Source organism: Rhinopithecus roxellana, chromosome 20, assembly GCF_007565055.1.
Source record: "Rhinopithecus roxellana isolate Shanxi Qingling chromosome 20, ASM756505v1, whole genome shotgun sequence".
Taxonomy (NCBI): Eukaryota; Metazoa; Chordata; class Mammalia; order Primates; family Cercopithecidae; genus Rhinopithecus; species Rhinopithecus roxellana.
The window spans coordinates 30,417,767-30,437,846 of NC_044568.1; the positions used below are offsets into that span (position 1 = coordinate 30,417,767).

Sequence of the window (20,080 nt, forward strand, 5' to 3'; positions counted from 1 at the left end):
GATGTACTGATGGAGTTTGGTATAGGTGTCCTTCCTGTTTGATAGTTTTCCTTCTGACAGTCAGGACCCTCAGCTGTAGGTCTGTTGGAGATTGCTTGAGGTCCACTCCAGACCCTGTTTGCCTGGGTATCAGCAGCAGAGGTTGCAGAAGATAGAATATTGCTGAACAGCAAGTGTACCTGTCTGATTCTTACTTTGGAAGCTTCTTCTCAGGGGTGTACTCCACCCTGTGAGGTGTGGGGTGTCAGACTGCCCCTAGTGGGGGATGTCTCCCAGTTAGGCTACTCAGGGGTCAGGGACCCACTTGAGCAGGCAGTCTGTCCGTTCTCAGATCTCAACCTCCGTGTTGGGAGATCCACTGCTCTCTTCAAAGCTGTCAGAGTCATTCGCGTCTGCACAGGCCTCTGCTGCTTCCCCTGTTGTTTTTTAGCTGTGCCCTCCTGTCCCCAGAGGTGGAGTCTACAGAGACAGGCAGGTTTCCTTGAGCTGCTGTGAGCTCCACCCAGTTCGAGCTTCCCAGCGGCTTTGTTTACCTACTTAAGCCTCAGCAATGGCGGGCGCCCCTCCCCCAGCCTCCCTGCTGCCTTGCGGTTAGATTGCCGCAGACTGCTGTGTTAGCAATGAGGGAGGCTCCATGGGTGTGGGACCCTCCCGGCCAGGTGTGGGATATATTCTCCTGGTGTGCCAATTTGCTTAAAGCGCAGTATTGGGGTGGGAGTTACCCAATTTTCCAGGTGTTGTGTGTCTCAGTTCCCCTGGCTAGGAAAAGGGATTCCCTTCCCCCTTGCGCTTCTCAGGTGAGGCGATGCCTCGCCCTGCTTCAGCTCTCGCTGGTCCGGCTGCAGCAGCTGACCAGCACCGATTGTCCGGCACTCCCTAGTGAGATGACCCCAGTACCTCAGTTGAAAATGCAGAAATCACTGGTCTTCTGTGTCGCTCTCGCTGGGAGTTGGAGACTGGAGCTGTTCCTATTCGGCCATCTTGCTCCACCCCCTATTTTTTAATATTAAAGCAACTTTGCATTCCTGCAATAAATTCAACTTGGTCGTGATTTTAGTATTTCTAATATTCCTACAGTGTTCACTGAAACACACTCGTATCAGAAATACGTCCTCTCTGTGTGATTGGCTGGTAATCACAGAGCAGAGACATGGTTCAAAAAATGCACACGTTTCAATGAACACTGAACTGTATCAAGATAATGATATCACTCAAGATACAGTCAAATCAAGATATGACTGTATTGTTGAATTTGATTGACTAGAATTTTGTTTTAAAATGTTGCTTCTATCCTCATGAAGAATATTGGTCTGTAGTTTTCTTATGATGTCTTTCATTTGGGTGTTTAATGCTGGTTTCACAGGATGAGTTGGGAACTATGTCTTTCTCATCTATTTTTTAAAGAGTTTGTGTAGTACGTGTAGTATTTCTTCTCTCAATATTTGGTAGAATTCATCAGTGAAGCCGTTTCAGTCTGGAGTTTTCTTTTTTGGAGACTGTTACACTGCAATTTCAATTTATCTATTCTTGAGTAAGCTTTGGTATTTTGTGACTTCCAGGGAATTCGTCCATTTAATCTAACTTATCAATTGTATTCGCACAAAGTTTTTTATAGCATTCCCTTATCCTTTTGAAATCTCTAAAATTTGTAGTGATGTTAATTGTCTCATTTCTGATATTGGTACTTTTTACCTTTCCTTCTTTTTATTTTTTTAATGGCCATTCTGACTGAAGGCTTATCAATTTTATTGTTTTTTGCAAGAAACCAGCTTTTGTTTTCATTTATTTTTCTCTATTTCTTTCCTGTTTTCTATTTCATTGATTTTCTCCATTATTATTTACTTTTTTCTCCTTAATTTACATGTTATTTGCTCTTCTATTTTTGGTTTTTAAGAAAGTAACTGAGGTCATTTGAGACTTTTCTTCTTTTCTACTATAGGTGTTTAATGATATAAATAACCCTTTAAATACTACTATAGTGACATACAACAAATCTTGATGGCTTCATTTTTATGCAGCTCAGAGTACTTTTGAATTTTTCTTTGTACTCATGGTTTATTTAGTAGTGTTTTATTTTTAATTTAAAACTATTTGGAAATTTTTGAAATAACTGTTATTCTTTCCCATTTAATTCCATTATGATCAGAGAAAATACTTTGTATGACTTAAATTATTTTATATTTATTGAGGCTTGTTTCAGGATCTAGAATATGCTCTATCTTGATAAATATTTGATGTTACTTCAAAAGATTATATATTCTGGTGTTGCTTGTTGTGGTCAATAAATGTCAATCAGGTGAAATTGGTTATTATTGTTTGAGTCTTCTTTATTCTCGTTGATTTTATGTCTTTTTAGTTTATCAATTATTAAAAGAGACATGACTCTCTTTGTTCTGGTGGTATTCTTTGTTCTGAAGTCTACCTTCTCTCTTATTGTCACTCCAGCTTTCTTTTTATTTGCCTTAATTTGCTATATCTTTTTTTAACCTATGTAATAGTTTTGTTGAGATATAATTACTTGCCATACAGTTCACCCATTTAAAGTATACAGTTCAATGGTTTTTAGAATATGCATAGAGTTATATAACTATCACCTTCAAGTTTAGAACATTTTCATTTACCCCGAATGAAACCCTTACCCATTAGCAGTCATTCCCCCTTTCCTCCAGTTCTCTCAGCCTCAGCTAACTACTCGTCTGCTTTCCATCACTATAGATTTTCCAATTCTGAACATTCCAGGTAAGTGGAATATATGTTGTCCTTTGTGACTGGCTTCTTTCACTTAGCATGTTTTTAAGGTTCAGCCATGTCTTTGTATAATAGATTCCTTTTTTGGCTAGATAGAATTTTATTATATAAATATACCACATTTTGTTTATCCATTCATCAGTTGATAGATATTTGGATAGTTTCTGCCTTTTGACCCCTAAAAATAATACTACTATGAACATTTTTCCCTATAAGTTTTTGTGTAGCCATGTTTGCATTTTCCTTGGAATATATCTAGGAATAAAATCCTGGGTCAAATTTTAACTCTATGTTTAATCTTTTGAGTAACTGCTAGACTGTTTTTCAAAGCTGCTGTACCATTTTACATGTCTCCCAACAATGTATGAGCTTCCAATTACTCCACATTCTCTTGAACACTAGTTATTATCTATCTTTTTCTAAAAATTATAGCTGTCCGGCCGCGCGCGGTGACGCATGCCTGTAATCCTAGTTCTTTGGGAGGTCAAGGTGAGCAGATCACTTGAAGTCAGGAGTTCGAGACCAGCCTGGCCAACATGGTGAAACCCCGTCTCTACTAAAAATACAAAAATTAGCTGGGCATGGTGGCAGGCGCCTGTAATTACAGCTACTCCAGAGGCTGAGGCGGGAGAATGACTTGAACCCATGAGGCAGAGGTTGCAGTGAGCCAAGATCGCACCACTATACTCCAGACTGGGCAATAGAGTGAGGCTCCGTCACAAAAAAAAACAAAAACAAACAAACAAAAAAATTATACCGGTTGTACTGGATATGAAGTGTTGTCTCACTGTGATTTTGATTTGGAGTTCTCTGATGGCTAATTTTGTTGAACATCTTTTCATGTGCATATTGGCCATTCGTATATCTTCCTTGAAAAAATGTTTATTCAGATACTTAATGCATTTTTAAAATTAGGTTGTCTTTTATGATTGTGAGAGTTTCTTGTATATTCCAGATACAAGTCTTTGTCAGATATAATTTGCAAAAATGTTCTCCCATTTTGTGGGTTGTCTTTCTGCCTTCATTGGGGTGATCTATCTTTTATCGTTTGCTTTTGCATCTTACCTATTTGTATCTTTATATTGAAGGTAGTTTTTTTGTAGGCAATATATAGTTGAGTCTTCATTTTTTAATCCAGTCTCACAACATACAGCTTGTAGTTTGTGTGTTTAGACCCTTTATCTTCAATGTCAGTACTGTTATGGTTAAAATATACTTTCTTGTTTTTGTCCTCTTTCTGTTTTCATTTAAATTAATTGAGTATTTTTATGATTCTATTTTATCTTTTTTGTTGACTTATTCATTATAAATTTTATTTTAGTGAATACTGTAGAGTTTATACATCTTTAACTTATCCTAGTCTATCTTCAAACAGTAGTATAGTACTTCACGTGTAGTTTCAGAACCTTATGATAGTATATTTCTATTTCTCCCCTTCGGTTTTAGTGGTGTTTTTATCACACATTTTACCTCTACTACCTTATTAACACCATACTCTGTTGGTTTTTGTTTAGACAGTTGATTCTCCTTCAATAAATTTAAGTAATAAGAAAAAAACTTTTCTGTTTGCCTACATGTTTGCCATTTTCAGTGTTGCTTGTTTTGTGTACATCTGGAGTGTCATCTGGTGTCATTTTCCATCTGCCTGATAAACTTCCTTTAACATTTCTTATAGTGCTATAAAGAAAAATATAGACATAAATGACTACATAAATATTAAAAACTTTTTAGTGAAGGGTACCATAAACAAAATTTTTAAAAAATAAAAGGCTGGGAAGAAGTATTTACAACATATCAGGTAATAATAACAGCAGTAGATAATAATAATAATAATAACCACAGTTATTAAATGTGGACTGTGCTATACCAGGCACTATACTGAACACTTTATGATGTATTTTCTCATTCAATCCTTACAACAGCCATTTGAAGGTAATGTACTATTATGACTCCCATCTTACAAACAAGGATATGAGACTAACAGATAAGTGGCTAAAGTCTCTAACAATAAGAGATCTAAAAATCAATGAGAACATAATTTTAATTGGCAGTTCTTCGGAAAAATGCGAATGGCTTATAAACATAAATGTAATACTTAACTGCTGTCATCATCAGAAGAATGAAGTCATTTTTAAGCTCTTCAACTGTCAAGACTAAGAAGCAATGGTACTAATACTGGCAAGATATGAAAAGACACTCATACATTATTGGAAATATAAATTGGTATAGCTTTTCAGAGGTCCATTTATCTTTAACTGTTGACATTTAAAGTATCTATATCCTTTGACCAGATGACCGTCATCTGGAATTTCTTGTACAAGTTCCCAAAGAAAAACTTTCTCTCTCTCTCTCTCTCTCTGTGTGTGTGTGTGTGTGTGTGTGTGTGTGTGTGTGTGTGTGTAATACAGAACAGTTGGCGATAACCTGACCATCAATAGCCTAGTGTTAAAATGAATAATGGCTTAGCCATATAATGGAATAACCATTGGAAAAACATGAGACTGTGGAGACACAGGCAATTTGATAGGCTACTAATGGGTGACTTAAATTGGTACACCTTCTTGTGGGGGGAGTTTTCCATATAGGGATCAAAAGTCTTCAATCAGACTATATCCCATTCCCCCTTGTGTATGCTATATAGTGTGGTGGAAAGAAAAATATTATAGAAAAATATATGTATCAGAACCCAATTAGGTTTTTTTTTAAGGATATATGTATTTACATATTTATATGTGCCTAGAAGAAGGCTTACAAAGATGAACACCAAATTATTGACATTGATTATTCCTGGAAAGGAAGGATTTTGACTTTTTAAATCTCCCTATTGAATGTTATGATAGCTGTTGTAATCATTTTGAATAAAAAAATTTTAAGATATATTAATTATAATTGCCAAGAACACATAGAGAAATTGACTAAAAAGAAGCAAGACTCTTTGTCCCCAAGGGTTTCAAATGGATCAAGGTTTTTTCCCCCTTGGCTTACATCAAATTTTATTTTTAAAGGCAAGATGCTGGGTTCTACTTGTAGAGCTCAGTAGAATTTTAAAGAACTGAACTATTACAAACCTCATGTTTCACAGTACAGGACCAACTAGTGAGCTCTAAGACATTTATAATCTTTACAAACTGATATCAGAAATTAAAAGTGACATTTTATTTATTCATTTATTTACATATTTATTTATTCATTCATTCATTCAAGTAAAGTAGTGAGTAGAGTATGTTAACATCCAAGAAAGTAAAATAGCAACCTCTGCAGCAGCTCATTAATGACTGGTAACACATGGAGGTCAGTGTTCTAGAGTTTTTAAAAAAAGTATTGATACAGTTGAAGACCCCTCCACTAGAGATAAGATGGAGCACTGTATCCATATTACCAATGACAGTCACCCAAGAAATGCAAACAGCCACATCACCGTCCCTCATGGGGTAGATCCGTCATACTTGTCATGAAGACCAACTGCATTGTCACTGGAGACTTGGATCCAGCCATCCTCCTGCACATGGTAGAGGTTAGCAGCACCTCCTAAGTAGGCATCTATGCAGGTAGGTGGCTTAATAGATGGCTTGGTAGCTCACTTCATGAGCCAGATCATAGACCTGCTCCATTTCCAGGTGATAGGAATAGCCCTGATTCATAACCCCATAAGCATACACAGAGCCAGAACCTACAGAGAAGGTGGCCCCCGAGATCTGATTCCCTTCAGTGTCTGTGTAGCAGAGGCCAGGGCCTCTCCTATCCCAGCCACAGATCATGTTGCCCATGGATAGCCCCCCCGCCTTTGTACTGATGCAATATGTTGGCAAGCAGCTGGAAGGCAGCTGCTACAAAGATGCATTCCTTATTTCAAAGCTCATACATTTGACATTTCCGAGCCAACAGCCATTCTCAGAAGCTACAATTTGCTGTGCCACTAGCCATGATGGCTTCAGGTAGGGGTTGATCTGTGCCACCTTCTTTACCATCTGGAGACAATGTAAGCACCCACTGTGGTCCTATAGTCTGCTGCAACTATGACTCCATGCCAGAGCTTGAAGATCAGGGTGGTGATTCCATGAAGCATTTTGATTCCCTGCTCCTCTGAGACTCCCCAGCTGGGCATGGCCAGGATCAGCCCATCACTGGGACTCCCTGGACCCAGATCCAGCACATCTGCATAAACTTTGAGTCCAGAAAACCTGCACTGGTTCACAAGTAGCAGCCTCTCCAACAAGCTGACCAGTGCCATGTCTAGTGTGGGCAAAAGAAGGAATAACATTTTAAATTGCATGACTGCAAAAGGGTTTTTGTTGTAGGTTGTTGTATATTTGAAATTGTGGCCAGACTTACAATAATGAGATATGTGCAGTAGTTTTGCAAAGGGAAGTAAGGATGCATGCTCACTCAAATGCTGACCATATGATGCATTGATTATAGAGTGTTGTAGAAAGTCTGCTTTTATCACATGTTCTCATGTTTTAATACAATCTAAATAACAGAGTGTGCTGCCTCTCTGTGAATTATCTAGAAAATTTCTTTAGCTAAAAGGATAGGATAGGTAAGTTACCAGGAAAAATTTTTATAAATTAGAATTTTAAAATTCATTGTTAGACAGGAGACAAAGAAGAAATCATTTATTCTTTCTAGTAGATGAATATTGTTCTATAATAGGTCATGAACAAAGTCATCTGAGAGTTTTCCAAGTAAACATTATGGTCTGAAAGATTTTTTCATTTGTTAAAGAATTGTTCTGGTAAACTATTTGTTTTGGAATTTTTCACCTGGAAAAATAGTTCGAAGCCAATTATGTGTTTACTAGACATCATCCAAGTTGAATATTTGGAAAATTGGTTTTTATTCTGTGTTAAACACTTATAAATTTTGCTTTTTTATAATCAAACTCACCCAGAGCCATAGTAATATTTTTATATGAACAAAAGAAATCTCTATTTACAGATTTATTTAAAATAATTATTAGAAGGCAGACATGGTGTCTCACACCTATTATCCCAGCACTTTGGGAAGCCTAGACAGGAAGATCACGAGACTAGCCTGGGCAATATGGCAAAACCCCGTCTCTACAAAAAATACAAAAATTGGCCGGGCACAGTGGCTCAAACCTGTAATCCCAGCACTTTGGGAGGCCGAGACAGGCGGATCACAGGGTCAGGAGATCGAGACCATCCTGGCTAACACGGTGAAACCCCGTCTCTACTAAAAAATACAAAAAAACTAGCCGGGCGTGGTGGCGGGCGCCTGTAGTCCCAGCTACTCGGGAGGCTGAGGCAGGAGACTGGCGTGAACCCGGGAGGCGGAGCTTGCAGTGAGCTGAGATCCGGCCATTGCACTCCAGCCTGGGTGACAGAGCGAGACTCCATCTCAAAAAAAAAAAAAAGTACAAAAATTAACTGGGCATGATGGCACGCAGCTGTAGTCCAACTACTCTGGAGCCTAAGGTGGCAGGATCACTTGAGCCCAGGAGGCAGAGAGGTTGCAGTGAGCCGAGATTGCACCACTGCACTCCAGCCTGGGTGACAGAGTGAGATTGTCTCAAGAAAAATAAAATGAAAAATAATTACTATTAGAGAAAAATTAAACAATAATAAAATTTAAGCCCTATCATCTGTTATTTTCTATATGCATAGAGAAAAGTGAAAGAATATACATATTTTGGGAAAATACCTATAAATAGGAGCTATTACATAAAATCACACTTTACAAAGTTACTTCTGTATCTAAAGAAAATATTTTTACATGGCATTGTATTGCACTCTATAGTAAAAATGAAGATAATATAAACACTTTCATTGAGTACTAACTGGATGCCAGGAGTTGTTCTAAGTAACTTTCCTTGCAGTGTTTCATTTCATCTTAACAACCTATGCTGTAAGTGCTCTTACTACACAGCTTACAAATGAGGATCTGAGTCTTAGAGGTTAAATAACTGACTCAAGGCCACAGAGCTGCCAAATAACAGAGCCAGGATTTGAATCTAGGTAATCTAGCTCCAGAATCTAAGCTCATAAATACTTTGCCTCTAGAGTAGGATTCAAGAGGGAAGACTTCATGGCCATGCAACATATGATGCTTCCTTTATCTGAGAGATGCTTGGCAATATCTGCCCTACTGCCTGTGAGAGCAGCTGAAATTCTGTTGTTATAGATTCATTGCTTTGAGTTTATGAGACTTTCTAGTTAAAATGCAGATATTCATTGAAAAGTAATACACATCTAAACAGATAATGACAGTGTCCAGGAACTCAGGGTCCATGACTATAGAGTAGTAAATGAGGAAGAAGGGATAGACTTGGAAACTCCATAGAAAAGGAAAGAAGCCAGCAATCAACTCGCCTATAAAATCAGAGTATTTTTGCCAAAGGTTGAAAAGGGATAGCCAACAATTTTTTAATGACAGTACTGTAAACAAAAAATGTGGAGATTTTTTCATGTAATTTCACTGTGTACCATTTACCATCTCCTTTGAATCTAGGAAATACTACAGAGCCGATGCTACAGAGTGTTGATGCTTATATTAACAAAATGCCTTTCCTTTGGCGCACAGCAACCAGCAGGCCTTTTTACTGGAGAACGTCCCTTGTAATAATGCAAGCTGTGAAGAGGCGCGTCGAATGTTCAAAGTCTACTGGGAGCTGACAGACCTAAATCAAATTAAGGATGCCATGGTTGCCACCTTTTTTGACATTTACGAAGATGTGAGTTCAGACCTGCACTGTGTGTTTTGAAGTTTAATTGCCATTCACCTTGTCACACTTTAGCTTCATTCCATTTGACCAGAAAATGTGGACAACATAACAAAAGCAAATGAGTTAATTAAGGAAAGCCCCTTTTAATGTTAAATGGCAGATGAAACAAATCTATTGACAACATTGGCTGATCAGTACAGTCAAATATGAAAACTCTCTTATCTCATTTTGTGCATATTTGGATTAAACCACTAAAGCATCATGCTCTAAGACTGACAGATCTGAATGTTCAACAGTGGAAAAAATTACAGCCAACAGATAACAGACCCTTGAATCTGCACAAAATCACAGAAGAATGAATTTAGTGCTGACTTTCATCTTTGTGAACCAGAGTAGCATCTATTTCCACAGATTCTTGTGACTCTGACTTTGGTTGCCAGGTGACCTTGTGAAAGGCTTTCAAGGTTCTGGTTTTCCCCTTTCTAAAGTGAAATGCCAGTTTACCACTCTGAAAAATAATAAATTCTGAAAAAAGCAATGTTAAATTCCAGAATTAATGTATCACAGTGTATCCTAGTAAGATAATTTATTTTTAAAAGTTAAATGCCCAATAGGACATTTATGTCCCCATTTACCCCATTTTTTATTTTATTTTGTTTTGTTTTTTCTAAGAGGCTTATTCTCAATTATATGAATTATTCAGGTCCTTGTTTTCCCCCGTTTCTCCTGCAATCAGATCTTGTGTTATTTCACTTTTCATTAGCAGATTCCAACCATAAAAGTAATTGACAGAAATATCACGAGGGGACAAAGCAAGAGAATTGACTACAAATCCATTTTTAATTTCTGTACATCAAAAACATAATGAATAAAATTTAAAATTGTTTTAAATCTGGGAAAAAAATTTTCCATGAAAGAGTCAAATAGTTAATATTCATAATTTAAAAGGGCTTATACAAACTGATATCATCAAAAATACTCTGCAAAAATAGAACATAGTTTACTACAAAAACCCAAGTTGCTGACATATTTAAAAATATGATAAATGATCAACTTCATAAAAAGAATCAGAGGAATATCAGTTTAAATGAGCATACATTTTTTCCCTTCGACAAAATTAGCAAAGCTTCCTTGTTTTTGAAAGCAAATGGTAAAATGCTGTGTTGGCAAGAGGAGATAAAAAGGTACTCCCCCTGATGGTTGGAAAGGGTCTGGCAAGTCCACATCATGGGCCTTTGAAACTTCATGCAAATTTGACTGGAAGGAAACATACCAAAATGCTAATAATTATCTCCAGAGACTAAAATTACAGATTTTTTTATTTTCTTTATATTTTACTATTGAAACTTGTGTGCATATACTACATATTTTAATAGCGATTTTATTTTAAACATGAGGATGAATAAATAAGACTACATTTACTTTATAAACAATATGACATGGATTTTAATGCTCATTTTTTTAGTTGGTCTAATAGTTTGTTCTTACCATTTTTGCTTTTTTTCCCCCTCCAGGGAATCTTGGACATTGTAGTGCTAAGTAAAGGATATACAAAGAATGATTTTGCCATCCATACGCTAAAAAATAACTTTGAAGCAGATGCTTATTTTGTTAAAGTTATTGGTGAGTAAAGTACTAACATTTAATTTTGTTCTCTTTCTCTTCCCCTGTCTCCACGTATTCCAAAGATCAAGGACATGCTCCAATGTACAACCCTCTAGATCAGATCAACCGGTACAGCACCATACTGTCTATATACATAGATCCCATTCAGATTTCACCAGCTGTCCCAAAAATATTTTTTCTTTCTGGCCCAGGATTCTGTCCAGAAATATCTATTACATTTAATTGTCCCATCTTTTCAGACTTCTTCAATCTGGACCAGTTCCTCAGTCTTCTCCTATTTTTCATGTCCGTATCAGTTTTAAAGAATCCATGCTTTGCATTCTGTGAGATAGTACTGTTTCCTCTTTACCCAACTTAGGTCATGAATTATTTGCAGAAATTCCGCTGCAAGGAGTTACAGAATTGATGCTGTGCATTTCTCAGTGCATCATGTCAGGAAGCACATGATGTTGACCTGTCCTACCACCATGACCTTAACCTTGCTCACCTGGTCATATTGATGATCACCAAGTTTCTCTACCCTAAACTCACTGTTTTCCCCTTTGTAATTCATTAGTGTTTTGGGGGGCAATATTCAGATATTACATTAATAGTATTTTCTTTATGAAACTTTTGCCTAGCACCCTTAGAGTACATTGACAACTGCCTGAATCAACCTTCTACATTTGTCAAATAGTGATTCTGTATTTCCATCAATTGACATTCTACTGTTCATCTTGTACCCCCCTTGTCCCAAGCCTGGAATCAGACATTTCTCCAAGAAATCAGACATTTCTCTCTTTTAGTGGAGAACAGCATTTCAAAACCACATTCTGAAATGGTTGCCCAGTGTGCTCGTTGCTACTGGGTTGTCATTTCTTCTAGGTTCTCTCAGTGGACACAGCTAGGAAAATACAGGTATGGATTCACATATGCACACACAAATGTACACATTTGTAACTATGTTTACATCTATTTATATTTGTATATGCTAACTATATAACCATGAATTCATTGCAATAATTTCATTTTTAATCCAAATGGAGCACTTCAGGGTTCCTTCTAATCTTGTGTATTTTTGTAGATATCTCTTCCAGCAGTGAGAAATGTGACTTCAGTTTTCCTCATTGTGTTACTTATTTGTTCATTGTAACCAGTTCCACCCATGCTAGTAGTATCCTCCACCTGAAGCCCATGTTTGTCATAAAGACCCTGTACATGTTTTGTTAAGTGCATGCCTAAGGATTTTATTTTCTTTAAGATGACTGTAGAGGATATTGTGTTTTTAAGTTTTGCTTCCACATATTTTAGTATATAGAAATGAAGTTTATTTTTGTGTGTTGATCTTGTATACAGTGACCTTGCTCAACTCACTAACTGGTTCTAGGAGGGTTTTTTGAAGATTCCTTGGGAGTTTCTACGTAGACAACTTTGTCTTCTTCAAAGAGAGATAATTTTCTTTCTAATCCCTGTGACTTTTGTTTTTCTTGTGCTGGCTATAATTTTCATTTACTATATAGAATAAGTGGTGAGAGTGGACATACTTGTTTTGTTTCCAGTCTTAAGGGGAAAACATTTTGTCTTTCACCATTAAGTGTTATATTAACTATAGAGTTTTTTGGTAGATGCTCTGTTGTATCATATTAAAGAGGTTCTCCCTATTCCTAGTTTGCTGAGAGTTCTGTGCTGAACTGGTGTTTGAGAGGTGACTGTTTTTGCATTACTATTGTGATGCAAGAGAGCCATATTGATTTGTTTGTCAAAAAAATGGCACATGTACTTTGTAGAAATATTTATTACAGTTGTGAAATAAGCATAAATAGCTGAACACAGAAAAGCAACAGAATAATGTATTAGTGTTGAGATTTATTTTGAGAGATGAAACTGATATAACATGCATCCTTCCTTTCTAAACAGCAGATTCAGCCTTAATTGAACTAAGAGTTTCACCCATCTTCATTATTACTGTAGCCACAAAATATGGATACATGAGTCTAATCATTTCTATACTTTTTATTATCCATTTCCTCTCTTTTGCCATTTTCAAGAAAGTTTTATTTGGCTATTTTAAAGCTAAAAAAATTAAATACGCTGTTTATTTGGTATACTGTTAATTTTGGAGTTTGAAGTACATTTTCTTATCTCTTTCCTTCTTCAACTGGACACCTCTAGATAAGAAGGCAAGAAATTCTTGAAACTTTTGCTAACACTAATTGTGTATGTAATTAGAATAACCAAGTTCAGTTAGTTGAAACAAGGAGATATTGGAGTAAGAGTTTGGAATTTGATTCCTTAGGGATAAACTGCTAAATCCAATACAGTCATTTGACTGAGGCAGATTTTGGTTCCCAGGGGAACCAAACAGAAGTCACATAATTTCTAGGATGAAAACATCTCAAAAAAAATCAGGCCTCCCAGCACTTTGGGAGGCTGAGGCAGGCGGATCACTTGAAGTCAGGAGTTGAAGAACAGACCAGCCAACGTGGTAAAATCACTATCTCTACAAAAAATACGAAATTTAGTTGTGCGTGGTGACACGTGACTGTAGTCCTAGCTACTCAGGAATCTGAGGCTGTAACCTCGGAGGCAGAGGTTGCAGTAAGCCAAGATCGCACCACTGCACTCCAGCCTGGGATATAGAACAAGGCTCTGTCTCAAAACAAAAAAAAAAAAAAAAAAAAAAAAAAAAAAAAAAAAAAAAAAGGACCAGGCGCGGTGGTTCACGCCTGTAATCCCAGCACTTTGGGAGGCCGAGGCGGGCAGATCATGAGGTCAGGAGATCGAGACCATCCTGGCTAATGTGGTGAAACCCCATCTCTACTAAAAGAAAAAATACAAAATTAGCCGGGCATGGTGGCAGGCTCCTGTAGTCCCAGCTACTCAGGAGGCTGAGGCAGGAGAATGGTGTGAACCCAGAAGGCGGAACTTGCAGTGAGCCAAGATGGCACAACTGCACTCCACCCTGAGCGACAGAGTGAGACTCCGTCTCAAAAAAAAAAAAAAAAGCTAAAATCAGTTATTTTACCTTTGCTCATGAGCATCATCCTTTTTGGTGAAAAGCAACACACTTTTAGTCTTCATTTATTTTAATATCACATTTAATCTCTCCTTCCTCCATCCATTTAAGAATAGTTGGCAAGCACTCTGAAATCTAGGGTTATTTATTTGTGTCATTCACATTAGCATCTCTCTTACTCCTAATATACTGTAATGTTCTAAGCAACTTAAGAGCATCATCTGTCTTATTTGTCTTTGATTGCTGGGTGCCTAACACAGGGTTTGGTACACAGAAGGCATTCGGGAAATTTATGTCAAATAAATGTCCAGCTATATTTTGAGTCATGGATTGGCTATCTTGATTAACAATGTTCCCTTCTTTTCTAGTACCTAAACAACACTTGATGCCTCTGACTCATCTGTGTCTCTAAAAAGCATTCTATCAAAATAGGTGAAACTCCAATTCAAAGTCAGATTTCCACCTTGACCTGTTTGCTGATTATTAGGGACACAACTAGTCAGTCATTCATTTCTTAAAAAGATTGAAATGCCTTTCCTAGTTTAACTTCTCAGGTCTACCCATCTTTTGCAGATTCTCTGTGACTAGAAACTCTAATTTACACAATTTCTCAGGCTTACACCAAAAATGCACAGAAAGAGTAACACACGATGAGTAACAGTGAGTTTTTCCTCTCATTATTTTAATGGGATCCTGTAAAACTAACCGTTTTGCTCCAACCTAGAATAAGTGTGATTTGCTTCAAAAATATGCATAAAATTTAAATTAATATTTCTCTTTCAAAATATTTTCTTTTTGTTTAATGAGATAACTGTGGGATTTTTCCTTCTTTCATCTGAATTTTGCCAGTGTACTTCAGTAAACTTTTTTGAGACAGAGTCTCGCTCTGTTGCCCAGGCTGCAGTGCAGTGGCGCAATCTCGGCTCACTGCACCCTCCGCCTCCCAGGTTGAAGCGATTCTCATGCCTCAGCTTCCCCAGTAGCTGGGATTACAGACATGTCTTGCTATTTTTTTGTATTTTTAGTAGAGATGAGGTTTTGCCATGATGGCCAGGCTGGAGCCAGTGTACTTTAAAGGAACTATATGCTCAAGTCTGAAGCTTAAAAACAAAACAACAACAACAAAAATAACATATTTTTACTACTTAGTTCATCTGAATGTGGTATGTGCATGTGCATACCTGGACAGATTAAAGATTAATTCTTTCTAGAACAGATGTTAGGCATTAAGTACTAAGGAAAATTTTAAGTGCAAGAGGTATTAATCTGTATATTGTTAAATGAAGTTCTCCCTGTGCTCAGCAAGTTCTTTTATTCAAGCCTTGAAACTACTTTTATACTAAAAGTTCTGTTTTATACTCTTACAATAGAATGTGATTGAACTGTCTATGCTTGTGACAGTTTTGCTGACTAGCATGAGGGCCTGTGACTCCACTGCTTTCCATGCTCAAGTCTGCAAGTTCTTCCTCGCACAGAGGTCCCCAGCCAGGTAGAATGGATGGGAATCAGAGCATAGGGTTTTTGTAATATTGATAAGATATTCCAGTTCCCAGTTGTAATACTAATATGCTAAAGAGAGTAGGCAGTTCTCAGGGTGAAGCAAAAGAAGGTCTGACTTTTTTTATATTGATCATTTAGAAATTATCCATGTGGAAAAATGTATGCATATAATTTAGGGTCCCAAGTTCTTCCTTGGCATTTATTCATTTACATTTTTTTAAATTACAAAAACAAGATCTTAGAGATGGGGAAAATCTCAAAAGGCATCTTGCCCAAGTCTAACCTAATGCAACATCTTAGTCATCTTCTGCTTGAATGCTTTGTTCTAAAGGAGACCTCACCGCCTCATAATGCAACACAGACTTCTTTTATGAATCAGTTTAGTTTTAGAAAATTCAAGTCAAAATGTGCATATTTAGTTAGTTCTGTCCATTGATACTCATGTCTGGTATATAGTAGGCCCTTTATAGGTATCTGTTGAATTTTTTTAAAATTGTTCCAATAAAATTACTCGTTTTTATTGCTAAAGCGGACCCTAACGTAGGGATCCCCAAACCAGTCTGAGGCCTATTAGGAACCAAGCCGCACAACAGGAGGTAAACGGCCGGAGAGTGAGCAAAGCTTCCCCTGTATTTACAGCTGCATCCCATCACTGGCATTACTTCCTGAGCTCTGTCTCCTGTCAGATCAGCGGCAGCATTAGATTCTCATAGGAGCGCGACCCTTATTGTGAACTGCACATGTGAGGGATCTAGGTTGTGTACTCCTTATGAGAATCTAACTAATGCCTGATGATCTGAGGTGGAACAATCCTGAAACCATCTCCCATCTGACCCCCATCCATGAAAAAATTGTCTTTCTTCTGCATAACCCATCCCTGGTGCCAGAAAGGTTGGGGACCACTGCCCTAACTTATAATCTTAGTAACAAAATACTCAGAACAAATCATGGTCCTGCTCAGGAAAACGTAACCTTCTTTACATCATTAAATAGTGAGACAGCAAACCACCTGACAGCGAAATGACATGTCTGAGCCCTTCTTTAAAGTAATCCAGGGATGTGGAAGCTGGACATAGATGAAACAAGGTTGGCCATGTGTTGTTGACAGTTTTTGAAATTGTGAGAAATGTGTGTGAGGTTCATTCTGCTATTATTTTTAGTTTTATATATGTTTGTACTTTTGTTTGAGATGTTCCATGGTAAAAAGTTAAAACAAAAAACCTAAGAGAGTCTTGAGAATCTCTAATCTGGAGAGTTTAATAATCTCTGGCCTTCAGCTTCCCAACCTAAATCAGGACAAGTCACCCTGCAGTCTCAGTAACATTATCCTGAGGAGAGGATTCTCACCCTTGGATAGCCAATTTGGTGCAGGAGGTTTTAGTTTTAGAAAACAGGATAACTTTGAATTAAAGATATTAATATAAATATTAATAATGTAATTTACAGAAAGGTCACAGGAAATGAGATCCCAATTTAAAGCAATCATTTGGAAGAAAAATAACCTTCTAGTTGTTTTGAGATGCTCTTCCACTCTTTCCTTTGATTATCAGTTGTTTGCCTTAAGTCAGTTAATAGTACGTAATTACCCTTCACAGCCGTTGGCAATGTCCACAGCATATTTTGCTCTTAAATTATTCTGTTACTCTAATTTCAAACCAGCCTATACCAAATGCCACTGTTTTTCAGTTAAGGAAATTGGGGCTACTTAAGCTTTTATATGTGGCCACGGCAATGTAAACTGCCTTTCTGCCTCTCTTACACACAGCACAGCAGATCCACAGCACTTGCATGAAGACAGAGACCTTGCGTATTACAGAATTGTGGGATCCCCTCTCCCCTGAATCAAGACTAGTTACCGGCTCTCATCTTTTATTGTTATTCCTGTCAGATACACTTGGAGGTTCTGAATCTTCATTCTAGCCTAGAACTTGACTCGTTTCTAACACACCTGGATGAACCCTGTTTCCCCTAGCACTTTTAAAATTGTAACAGTATCTTCACCTTTGCTTACCAAACAAGACGAGACCTTTCCTTTGGGAAAGCTTTCTTTTTTCTTTTTTCACCAAAAGCAGATACGTAATGGGAAAGCTTTTATTCCCCTTGCCTGCCTCCGGGTTTTGTTGAAATAATATGGAAGTTTAATTTCTGGATGATTACTTTTGTTTTACTTTTTGTGCCTTCTATTTTATAAATCCTTTCTTAATAATTCACAACCATATTATCAGTAATTAAACAAATTTTATTGCCACCTTTTTTCTTATGTACCACATTTTCCCCTTTCTTCATTCCAGCTCCTGTTTCTTCTGGTGAAGTATTTTCTCAAGTTATTTTCAGAAAGGTTGTACTTAGGTTAATATATTTTCTGAGTACTGGTATGTCTTAAATATCTTTCTCTTGCTCTTACTGTTAACACTAAGTTTGCTATTGTAGAGTTTTATAAACATTGCTCTATTATCTTGCATATGGCGTAGTCCCCACTTATCCACAGTTTCACTTTCTGTGGTTTTAGTTACCCATAGTCAACTGTATTCTGAAAAGATGTGAGTACAGTGTAAGAAAATATTTTCAGAGTGAAAAACCACATTCACATAACTTTTAGTATAGTTTGTTATAATTGTTCTATTACTAGTTTATTGTTGTTAGTCTCTTACTATGCCCAATTTGTAAATTAAACTTTATCATAGGTATGTATAGATAGGAAGAAAACAGCATATTTAGGATTCAGTGCTCTGCATGGTTTCAGGCACCCACTGGTGCTCTTGGAACATGTCCCCTTGGATAAGTGGGGGCTACTGTAATATGCTCATCTTTGAAATTCCCTCCTGTTCCTGTGCATGTTCTGTTTAGGTGGGGGCCATTTATATGGTTGTTCCTGTTAGTCTTCCTTCTCTTAAGCTGTTGCTTTTCTTCTTGTGCATGAGGATTTTTCTCTGCTTACATTTCTTAAAAGAATCAGTGTTGGTGGGTAGTGCGGATAGGGTGGGTCACTATACACTTCTATCCATCAGACAATTGCCACTGCTTCCTTTTTCCTTTCCCCTTTGGGGCTCACAAGCTGGGAGCCCACCTGGGGTAGAAGCTATATTTGAGCAAAGTGGTGGCTTGGGGGCTCTCAGACAGGAGAGTTGAAGTGATGCCTTAGAGTTGAACTCCAACTGCCTTCTTTGTGAAAGTCACTAGCAAGAGACCCAAGAGCCCCGACTTACTCCTGTGGCCTCAACTGAGGGCGTCGACAGGCTCTCTGAGTCTGAACACATTTGTGCTCTCCAGTGGGAAATAATGAGAGGATGTTACAGGGAGGAACTCACTGCTTTGCTGAGCCTTTTTGTGTTGTTTCATCCTGTATGCTAAAAAGTTTGTATTTTGGACAACACTGAAGTTATATAGGGCACTGACTAGAAGCACCAGCAAATCCCCCACTTTACTTTGCTAGCAAGAACTAGCAAGTAACAAATGCAGCTTTTCCTGTCACAAGCCTCAGGCCTGCTTTCCAGAGACCCTCCGTTCAGCCCTGGCATGCTTCCCCTCTCGGCTGCCGCAGCTCTGAGCTGAAAGGTTTCCCATTGGGCTGCTGGGGGGGTCCACCCCTGTTGCCCCAGTAGCTCTCTGACCTGCTCAACACTAATTAGCCCTTTCTCAATCTTACTCACCTGTTCAGTATCCTTTAAGAATGTCTTAAGATATCTGTCATTTATTATTTTTGAACATTGCAGTGACATTTAGGGAATTAAGGAAGGTAAATAATTTGTTTCTGAAATTGTCTACTAGAAGTTATTTCAAACATACTGACCTGGAACCAATACGTTTTCTGTTTTTAATTCCTTTTTTAACATTTTTTAATTTAAGGGATGCAATGTGATATTTTAGTATATGTATACCTTATGAAATTATTAAATCAGGCAAATTAATATATCCATCATGTCACATACTTACCATTTTTTTATTCGATATGTTCTTAAAGGTCAAACTGCTCCTGACTTTAGCAAAAATTGTAACAAATTTATATGTGTATGAAATATATGTATATATATTTGTATAGGTATAAGTTATATAACTACCATATTTGATACTTAATATATTTGTACACATAAAGAACAAGACTAAAATTACTTCAAAGCACATTATATGTTTCTGTATTTTTTGTACAAAGAGCATATGATTTTACAGTTTAATAAAATAATGAATGAAAGGTAATCAACAACAGACCAAAAAATCTTCCATAGAATATCTAAAATAATGTTGTCTAAATGACAAGAATGTCTGGAGGCAGGTACTTAATTTTACACATGTGCTCAAAGCTTGAGTAATTTTTAGAGAGGTGATAATGTTTTTGTGTTCATGTGTCTTAAAGAAACAAACTTAAAGACATTTTCAGAGAAGGAATATGAATAGTCACTCAGAATCCAGGCAGGAATGTTTTACTTTAAACAAAACTAAAACCATTATACAGTATTGACCTTTACAGCTTTGGCTATTTAACTCATCCTTCTCCCAACCTGCACGTTGGCTTAGCATTACAGTATTTA

The 20,080-nt window shown here is 37.2% G+C and overlaps 1 protein-coding gene and 1 pseudogene across 2 annotated transcripts in view; one reads left to right on the forward strand and one right to left on the reverse strand.

Annotated features, from left to right (window-relative positions):
* The window catches only part of ITFG1 (integrin alpha FG-GAP repeat containing 1), a 301,126-nt gene that overhangs the window by 191,888 nt on the left and 89,158 nt on the right, over window positions 1-20,080 (forward strand). For both annotated transcript variants that reach the window (XM_030925697.1, XM_010354862.2), the window contains exons 11-12: window positions 9,292-9,442; window positions 10,948-11,056. In XM_030925697.1, coding sequence (XP_030781557.1) covers window positions 9,292-9,442; window positions 10,948-11,056 — 260 coding nt within the window. The remainder of the gene's footprint in view (window positions 1-9,291; window positions 9,443-10,947; window positions 11,057-20,080) is intronic.
* On the reverse strand, window positions 6,173-6,982 carry LOC104655436 (annotated as a pseudogene).